The following is a 10246-nucleotide window of genomic DNA, read 5'->3' on the forward strand; positions in this document are numbered from 1 at the left end:
AGCTGAAGCGAGATGACGTTTTACCCCCGTCTCTAGACCATAATCCTTTTCACATTGCTTTTGTTCTTTAATTATAACTATTGTTCCTGTATTCTCTAAGGAATCAAAAAACTTAATATGAAAGAATTTTAAAAACTATTATGGTACAGAGTCGGGGGTAAAACGTCATCTCGCTTCAGGCTTATTGACAACACGAAATCTAGTGGACAACCGAACAAAGCAAAGTAAGAAAACCTGAATGGTTGCATTTGCACATTGGCAGCCATGACAGGAGGTACAACGATAGAATCTTCTCCCCTGTGAAACTGGATTCTTTCTCATGTAAATCAGATTAGACCAGATTAAATTGTTCCTGCCTCCTGTCATGGCTGCCAACACGTGATGGTTCAAAGCCTCGGTCTATGGCAGGTAAAACATTATATCCACCTACACTGCTTAACATTTAATCTTTGGATGTTGGGAGGCAGTCCATACTTACTTTATATCTAAATGAATCCACTGGATTTACCAGCCCCTTGTTGGTTCTCTGAAAGATCAACAGAAGAGTTCGAAATTAATATAATTAGTAACAGACCTCTTTTATTAGTATAGGGATTCCTGTGGTGTTCGAGCAACAGGGTTCCCAATCCTATCAAGAGTAGGTAATTTATTTATTATATATTATATAATACTATTGTATTGTAGTCATAACGTTTACCTCTGCTCTGTCAATATTCTCGATCAGATATGCAAAGAACTCTTGTGCATCTTGCTGCCGATTGGTGGAAAATTCTGGATGCCCTCTACCAATCAGAGCCTTGAACATGTGAGGGGATATTCCATCTTGCTCCTAGAAAGAAAGAAAAAAGTTTGTATGATTTTTTCATTCATGTTTTCAAGTAAAGAGCTTAAACTGGAACTATGGGGGAAAAAACACTCGCAAAGTATCTGGTAGATTTAATGGGGTTGGGTTGACATATACATGTACATGTTCAGAGCACTTCAGCTAAATCATAGATAAAATTTTATTTTAACTTTTTTTTTTGAGGGAGGAAAAACTGGAGAACTCTGTGAATATTACCCTCAAACTAAAGGAGACCCAACGAACTCTATTCTAACTGGCATCCAAGATAATAGGCCCTTTGCAGTGACGGTCACGTGTCTGTACTGGTGAGCAAAATTTTTTATTTTCTTTTAAATTGGTGATTCTTTTTAGCTACTTGTTAAGAACTAAATGAAACGATTTGTAACCAGTGTGTTACGAAATGCAGTTTTATTACGATCTCTCGAAACAGGTTGTAGAAAGTTTGTTTGCTCACCAGTATATTTCACCCATGGCAATCAAAATGTTCACTCATTTGCTCTCAGTGAATTAATCCGCACGTGATTGCTTAGCTGCAAAGGGCCTATTAATAAATGAGGTTATTATATCATTTCTTTATTTCAAGATAAATTTCCAACGTAAATATCCACTAACCACTGTTTGCTCTCCCTGTGAATCATCAGTTTTCTTGGGTTCTTTTGGTGGTTGTGAGTATCGTCCAGACAGAATACCATCTGCTAGCTTCACCCTTATGAACAGAAAAAATGACAAACGTGAATCATTTAAAGATCGTAAGAAGTCGAGTAGTTGTCAGGTAAAGACCTCAGTCTCCAGCTTGGGTGTCAGTGTTTTCCCCTTTTAAGACCACTTGTCATGGCTCAAAAGGCATGCCTATGTGGTTGAGGGTGGGTCCTGCCGGGAGGGAGGGAGGGATAGAATGATGAGTGGATGGACAGACAGATGGGTAGATGGATGGAGGGATAAAAGGGTAGATCATGGGTGGATGTACAGACAGATGGGTAGATGGATGGAGGGATGGATGGATTAGTCTATTCAAAAAATACTAACTTACTGATACATGGATGGATGGATGGATAGAGGAAGGGAAAGATAGAAGGATGGATGGATGGATAGACAGATGGTTAGATGGCTGGATGCAAGGGTTAGCCTATTCTTTTTTAAAAAAACTTACATTTGTGTGTTAAAATCTCCAGATGGATCACTTGGTGAGTTAGCAAAACTCTCTTCCTTTGCGGCTCCATATCTAAGCAAATAAAATAGCATATCATAAAGATATGAGTGGATAGGCAAATAAGTCATGATTATCGAACTGCTCATGGGGATGTTAAACCACATTTTAAAAGCCCAATTCATATTTCTGCAACCTAACCGACTCCAGACGTTTGGAGCTGCTTGGCTTTTTGGCTACCACCAATTGATGAAATTTACCACAGGCAGAGTGCATTCCGATCAAGCAACTTGACAGCCATTTTCCAATGGGTTTAAAATATTTATCGCTCGTGATTGGAATGCTCTTGCCCATCATGGTAAATTTGATTGGCTGTAGCCAAAATGCCAAACATGTCCAAACGTATGGAGTCAGTTAGGTTGCAGAAACATGAATATGGCTGTAATAAATCACGAAAAAACATGAAAACTGGCTGTAATAACTAACCTTTGCTGTAATTCTGTGATAGAGAATAACACTTGCATGACTGAATTCATGTAACACCTGCAAAAAAACTTATTAAAAGTTGTATAATCTCCAGAGACAAACTTGTCCTATTTCTTGACAAATTTATGACTTTTCCAACTTATCACACTAACATTTTTATTTCAAAAATATATAAACTAGAAAAAACAAAATTATAGTTCATGCTCTAACTTCTCAAAGAAGTTATAACAGTTTTTTTTTAATTGTCTTTTTAAATGTCTTTTAAAAAATTCCTTGGTGGGAGGTATGGATAATTTCTGTCAGAACTACACAATCTGGGAAACCCTAGGAAGCAGAGTCAGAAATGTGGCTTGTTAGTAGCTAGTTCCCTAATTTGAAATTTGGCTAAGAGCTTTTGCTACCTAAATCAACAGTTTTTATCTTACTCAATACATGCTCATTTTAAAGCATGTACAGTATTGCTTTACAGTTGCACTTTACAGTTGCCATTTTTTCAACTCTCATGGATTCTATCCAATCAAAGCTTTTGAAATTGGGTTTTCCAGAGTTTCTGGCATTTCATCAAGCATGCAAAAATGTCAGGACAGTGCAGTACCATAATTATATATACACCTAATTGAAAAAACTTAGTCGGGTTCGAGAAGGTCATATCATCGAAGCTAAGACCGAAAAGGATTTTGGGTACTCTGAAATGTGCATTATATTTGCATATAGACATGTAAAAATGCACAGTAGAGCAAAGTCAGTCGACCTAGAGTAACAGCATGCCAAAGCCATGATGCATGAAATGTGCACAGGAAGGGAAAACTGCAATACACATGAAATTAGCATAAATTGTTTGTCTTCCCATGCTCCCCTTTGGTCTTAGCTTTGATGATATTACCTTTTTTTGAACCCGACAACGTTTTTTCAATTAGGTGTATATATACTTTGATGTTCTTACGTGTTTCCAAGGTTCTTTAGGCCAGTGTATCCAGGGCCATATAGAGGAATGAGCTTCTTTCCTGATTCCTGTAGGTCAGCAAAATGTTTAAGATGTGACAAAAAAACCAGGAGAAACCAATTATATATCTAAGAACAGCTCTTCGTCCATTTGTTCTTTCATTGATTTTCTTTACCTGAATGACGTCCCATTCTCTTATCCGCATGTTGATATCAATTTCCAGTTCAGCCATCGTCTTATCTGTCTGTTTATAACAAAAATATTGAAACATTTTAAGAAAAAGTCATTATGCTGAGTCAGTACTTAATTCTATAATACTATAGCATCAACCAATATCTAGGAGAATTACCACTCCAAACTAGATGGGATGTCACTGGGTCCGAAATTAACTTTTGAGCCAAGTGGTACTTTGGACAACCATGTTCTAATTCTTAGGCGTCCAGAGCAAAACTTAGGAGTCCCACTTGGACGCCATTTTGTAGAGCCTGGATGACCATGGTCAGCTGTTAGCTATAATGCAGAAGATGCAATCAAATTTGTCAGCAGTATTCAATGGCTTCTGACGAATGCGTTATCTCGAAATTTTGAAAGTTTATCAGTTGAAAAATGAACTTTCTAGGTTTTAAGCAGAAGAAATATAATTTAGAATTATATTCGGACTTTAGGGACTCTTTTATTATTTTTATAAAAGAAAACACCTTGGCAAAAACGTAGGTCGTCAGAAGGACAACCACATTCCAAAATCTAGTCGTGACTTGCAAACTTTAGTCGTCCCTGATGACTGGACGACTGGTAATTTCGGACCCTGTGTCACTCCATAACAGATACCATTACACCCTCTTTATTATTAGGTAATGCTAGCTCTCTATAGGTATGTCAAAATTATTAAAAGTTGCCAGCACAACAGCTATCACTTGCTAACGGAGGGCATAAGTTACATGTAGGTTATTGCATCACCCTCTTTAAATAAAATTTATTGTATCTTATCGCCATAAGCCTCCTCCACAGGCTTCTCTTGAATCTCTCTATCTCTCTATATGGGAACTCTCTATGTGGATTCTATGCCAAAGGAAGGCTGCTCTGTAGCACGCCCCGTCAAAGAAAGCCCAAGTAGTTGCCTTTGAAGGAGGCTAATTGTGTTACCTTTTGCATCTGTGTGATGTTGATGCCAAAATGAGCCAGGTGTTTGGCCAAGTTTGGATCTTCTACCATTTCATCTTCATCGTAGGAGAATACATCTGTAACATTATGAAACCATGATAATGATTAGAATGAGAAAGTTAGAGTACAGGCATCACTAACTCTACCCTTTCCCCACTATTATAAATTTTAACATTTATCGGCATTGCATTAGCTGTCATCACCACTACCACCACCATCATCTTTATTTATCTTCATTATCATCACCATCATTATCATCACCAATGATTTTGACTACCATCACTTTCATCATCATCATAACCTTCACCATCATCATCAACACCATCATGGCTACGTAACCACTCACCTGCTCCATCAGGGGTAATGGTACCTAGCTTCACGGCAAGAGGGTACTTTTTTTGTTGATATGCTTCTAGTGCATGGTTGTTGCCTCCACTGCCTGATCATAGACAAAACAATAGTAGTCATGAAAACTGTGTAACATTAGGGGCAGAAACCTATTACATGATTGTATAACCTATCAAAAAACCCATTTTCAACCTTCAAATTTTGTTGATACCCTAAGACAACTGAGCTGATTAAAGTCAGGGCACGGCTACATGAAACTCACAGATTGAATTGAAATTTGGCATTTTTAATAATATAAAAATGGTATCAAAATGTAATTTAGACATTAGGAAACATCGCAAATATCCCACTCCCCTCTTCCTACCACTACAGTAGTAATCATAGGCACAGCCTGTAACTCACAGAAAGACTTCAAATTTAACTTGTTAGGTTCATTACTGAGGGAGGAAAAATGGAGAAGCTGGTGAAAAGCTCTTTGAATCAAGGGAGTGACCTAACAAACTCTACTCAAATGTGCAATAACAAGTCCAGGAATCAAACCTGAGACCCTAGAGGTGAGAGGTGAGTGCACTACCACTACACCACCCTTGGTTCACTAATTAATGTATGTGATGTTGAGTCCAGGAATTGAACCAGGGACCCTAGAGGTGAGAGGTGAGTGCACTACCACTACACCACCCTTAGTTCACTAATGTATGTGATGTCAAGTCCAGGAATCAAGCCTGAGACCCTAGAGGTGTGAGGCGAGAACACTACCACTACACCGGCCTTTCCCTTATATCCTTACACTGACCATCAAAGTATCTGCGTCCACATAGAATCGAGCCATCTGTGAGGTTTAACCACAGATTATCTGTCTTGTCACACATAGCACACTTCCATCCACTGAAAATTGACAAACAGGAAGATGAATAAAGCAACAGGAAGGATGGACTGGATGGCATGGGAGAGTGAATGTTTTAATGGATGACGTACTGTACGTGGATGAATAGATAAATGAAAAGATAAATGTATCGGTAGAGCAGTGGCAATGAATAATCCCAAAATGGATGGATGGATGGATGGATGGATGGATGGATGGATGGATGGATGGATGGATGGATGGATGGGTGGGTGGGTGAGTGGGTTGATGGATGGAGGGATGGATTGATGGATGGATAGACAAACAGACAGACAGATGGATAGATGGATAGATGGAGAGATGGGATGACATGGACAAAACTCTATTCCTCACCTTGGTGGTATTTTCACACCATTATCTAACTGAACCAGTGAGTCTGCATACCTGTATTGAACCCAAAATGAATTTAAATAAACTCAATGACTCCCATCAAAGTAATTGAAAATAGGAAATGTTTGCACAATGGCGTCATTGACCTCTACTACCAGACTCCCTTGCACACTTTCTTTTGTTCAGTTAATTAGCACCAATTGTCTTACTATTCTCATGAGGGATTACAAATTTGAATAAGAAAGAAATTTCGTGAAGCATCTTGGTAGTGGGAGTCAAATGATGACATCGTGCAAACGTCCTATTATAAAGGTCAGAAGTACAAACTTTGAGACTTTTCTTTTCTCTCCATCCCAAGCCGCAACTTGTTCCTTGTACGCAGATGTGTCAGCAGTGATAATGCCAGCAATGGACAATTGCACCTGAAAAAATAATCATTCATTTATCTATCCATTATTCATATTTCTCAAATCATTCAATATATAAATTTAATACATAATTCATTCGTTCCATCAATTCATTCATCTACTGTATTTAACAATAATAATAACAATGATAATAATGACGATGATAATAATAATGTAAATGAACATACAGTAGTATTCAACTTCCTATGGGGATACTACAAGGAGCTTGAGAAAGACATAAGCAAAATCAAATGAATAATACTTAAACAAAATAAATATATTAGGAAAGCTAAATTATTAAATTGATGACATCCATCCATCCATCCCTCCATCCATCCCTCCCTCCCTCCCTCCCTCCCTCCCTCCCTCCTTCCCTAGGCAACATAGACACACCTGTAGTGGTAGATCAGGGTTTGGTAATGCAAAGACTGCTGGTTCTTCTTCATCACCAAATACTGCCACTGAGTTGACTTCTTCAAATTCAACCTAACAGCCAAATAAAACATAGTAAATTTCAAAAAAAAAAAAAAAAAAAAAAAAAGAAGAAGAAGAAAGAAAGAAAAGGGTAGTAAAACAATTCACATTAATATTTAAATTATAACTTGAAAGAGTAATGATCTCCAGCCTTCTTAGTATGATTGCACTGTACGACCTTCACCTACAATGTGAGGGTGTTCATGCAAGCAAATGTAGAGTATGAAAGGTCTATTAATTTCAGTTTAGTTTGTTAAGGTGGATAGGCCATTGCTTCCCTCAATGCCAATTCTCTTGTCAATTTGGTCATTAGTCTCTCCAATTAGTTTGATCATCAGTCTAACCAATCAATAAGGCACTGGTGCATGCTTTACCAGTATGAGAGGTGTTATCATAATCACAATCCTTTATATACAGGGCAACAAACCTTCTTGTCTTCAGCATCAAAGCCTCCTTCCACCCCTGAATAAATAATATTAGAAATTATATAGAATAATAAACACAAATATCATGATTATGAATTTATTCGAAATCATTCTAAAACATCTGCAATTTTTTTCAATGTGTAAGTTAGATTCAATCAAAGTTCCTTTATGCATAATGTATGTATATATACAGTATAATTATATATTTTTCTTAAAAGCAAATTATGTCAAGAGTTAGATAGGTCCTATCAGGGGTGGGGGTACCCATTGTCTGAATTCCACTGAGGTCATAATTTCTGACAGTTCTCATGTTGCTTTTCCAACAATTATCCCCCTCACAGGGCCTGTCAGTAATTCATTAGGGCAGTCTGCTGTTCGTCGCTAGTTTGTGGCTCTCATATTGCCCCTAATAGGGCCTTATTTAATAGATAATTACTGAGGCATGCAGCATTCGTAGGTATAATGCATTATACCTACGAATGCTGTGTGCCGAAGTGATTATCTAGTATAATTATTGTTCTTATCAAAATCCAATTGTTTTCTTTCTAGCTCGTTTATCATAGAAACAACACTAATAATGAATGAACGAAATATGTCTGATTTTCCTCTATGCATTCGTTGGGATAATGCAGACTAAAAACAATGAATTTTGATAAGATCAGTAATTATTAGAATAATAAATATCATGAATAAGATTAATACAAAACCTGTCAGTAATACTTGTAAATGAATAATGAACTGACCTATAGCAAGCCTTGTAGGCTTCTTTTTTGGGGGTGTATCTCTGGAGATTTCCTCATTTGCCTGTAATAAGTTTACAAAGAATAGATAGTAAAAAATTTATTATTTAAGCATGTATAGACAGAACTATCATCTGTAAAGTAAGTTACAGTGAAATGTTTTGGTGAGAAGGTCTGAGTACAAGAATGAACAACATGTGATTCCCTAGAATATCATCTGTTTTTTAAACAGTTGTGCATATGAAAAGACACATGAATATCAAACAAAGAATCTCATTTGCTCAAGAGAATGATATCTGATCTGAAATGGGAAACCCATTTACGCCCAAGATAAAGAGGTCTTTTATAGGATAAAACAATAGAATTATACCTGTTTTGGAATTTTCTTTAGATGCAGAAAGGTTTTTCTTCCTGTTTTTGATATATGTAGTTTGATATGTCTTTTACAGAAACCCAGGAATGTGGACATACATACGTACAATCCATCATCTGATTCCTGTATTATGAAATGAAAGAATGTATCAAATATAATTGACCAATCAGATACTTTGAATTGTATTATCAGAACCTTAGAGTTGATTGGAAGAGATAACTAGCTAAGAACTAGTGTGAGCTGCATCGGTGTTTCTAATGAAACAGTAATGATTAAAGGGTAAATCATACACTGTGAAAAGATTATTTGATTGGTCAACTGTGATTGCCAAGCTAACTGACTACTTTGTCTGATCAAAGCCAATTCCAATCTCAAGATGAATGACAAACTTGTTATATACAATCAACCAACCAGATACAAGTACAGGATTGATGCATATCACACACTGGTTGGTTGATAATATCAAGCAAGAAGATATAACTAGCTAAAAACTAGTGTATAGCTGCGTTGGTGTTTCTAATGAAACAGTAATGATGAAAAGGTAAATTATACACCGTAAAAAGATGAAAAAAACTGACGTTTCGGACACTAGTCCTTTGTCGGAGTAAAAGAGCACTCCAACGAAGGACTAGCGTCCGAAACGTCAGTAAGATTTTTCATCTTTTCATGGTGTATAATTTACCTTTTCATCATTACAATATCAAGCAAGCTGGCTTAATGCTCCTTGCAAAAATATGACTTAAAACTAATGTTTAAGTTTCTGAAACTAGAGAACAAACACTAAAACGGTACAATACGTTGCACTATAAGCACTAAATAGAACTAAATGGCACTAATTAAACAATAGAGAACAATAGAATTACAGCACTATTTAGAACTACTTAGGTTGCAAGATTTTAGCGTTTGTACTCTAGGATAAACCCTACGTAGTAAAGCTGGAAAAAAATATACTCTAAGAGACGTAAGCTTATACATGTACAATAATCCAAAATTAATTATAAAAATCATTAGCTAATTACTTAGACAATTATTTAAAAAGAGGATTTCTTTAGCAAATAACTGAGAAGAGAATTATAATATGACTTTAAATCATAGCGCATCATGTACATGTAACAGCAGAATTCACGAGAAAAATTAAACTAATATTTTTTTAAAAGATATCCAACGTGATAGAGAACTGAGTCGTGGTGTTAAACTATGACTTACCGGCGAATCAAAACAGTACATACACTCATCCTTATAAACCTTATCTCCGCCTCCAGGCACACGAATGCTACCTACATCTATGCGGTCCATAATCTCAGAGATCTACAGTTTTATAATTATTTTAAATAATATTAATGTAAACTTTCTTTTTAGCCTCTTATTCTCACTTCAGTTAACAGACTAATGGGAAAACCCGCTGGATGACGTTACCACGGGCTCACAAAGCACGAGGAGACTGGGAATAGAGCGCGTATAGACGACTACTTCCGGTTCTAAAATTGAAGCATTTCTATAAAGATCGCTCTCTATATTTTCTTAAAATAGGTTTCATTACTTAAGATTCTTATTTTCCTTTGTTGTAGGATAAGTTTTAGGTCGATTTTTGATTTTTAAAAGAGCATTTAGAACCGGAAGTGCATCAAATTTCAACGACTTCCGGATTCTAGTAGTATACACTGGAC

At 36.5% G+C, this 10246-nt stretch overlaps 1 protein-coding gene across 1 annotated transcript in view; it reads right to left on the reverse strand.

The window, feature by feature from the left end:
- The window catches only part of LOC116289244 (ubiquitin carboxyl-terminal hydrolase 5), a 16697-nt gene extending 6746 nt beyond the window's left edge, over nucleotides 1–9951 (reverse strand). Inside the window, exons 1-17 of the mRNA XM_089029837.1 lie at nucleotides 9786–9951; nucleotides 8577–8702; nucleotides 8210–8270; nucleotides 7469–7503; nucleotides 6961–7053; nucleotides 6488–6582; nucleotides 6164–6214; nucleotides 5723–5814; nucleotides 4928–5020; nucleotides 4564–4658; nucleotides 3596–3664; nucleotides 3421–3488; nucleotides 2478–2534; nucleotides 1995–2066; nucleotides 1457–1550; nucleotides 698–829; nucleotides 479–526 (exon numbers count right to left, since the gene is read on the reverse strand). Coding sequence (XP_088885963.1) covers nucleotides 479–526; nucleotides 698–829; nucleotides 1457–1550; nucleotides 1995–2066; nucleotides 2478–2534; nucleotides 3421–3488; nucleotides 3596–3664; nucleotides 4564–4658; nucleotides 4928–5020; nucleotides 5723–5814; nucleotides 6164–6214; nucleotides 6488–6582; nucleotides 6961–7053; nucleotides 7469–7503; nucleotides 8210–8270; nucleotides 8577–8702; nucleotides 9786–9875 — 1371 coding nt within the window. The 5' untranslated portion in view covers nucleotides 9876–9951. The remainder of the gene's footprint in view (nucleotides 1–478; nucleotides 527–697; nucleotides 830–1456; nucleotides 1551–1994; nucleotides 2067–2477; nucleotides 2535–3420; nucleotides 3489–3595; nucleotides 3665–4563; nucleotides 4659–4927; nucleotides 5021–5722; nucleotides 5815–6163; nucleotides 6215–6487; nucleotides 6583–6960; nucleotides 7054–7468; nucleotides 7504–8209; nucleotides 8271–8576; nucleotides 8703–9785) is intronic.
- Nucleotides 9952–10246: the final 295 nt, after the last annotated feature.

The sequence above is a fragment of the Actinia tenebrosa genome, unplaced genomic scaffold, assembly GCF_029948245.1.
Source record: "Actinia tenebrosa isolate PJP-AT-01 unplaced genomic scaffold, QUT_ActTen_1.0 PGA_scaffold14__42_contigs__length_11649687, whole genome shotgun sequence".
NCBI classification, from domain to species: domain Eukaryota; kingdom Metazoa; phylum Cnidaria; class Anthozoa; order Actiniaria; family Actiniidae; genus Actinia; species Actinia tenebrosa.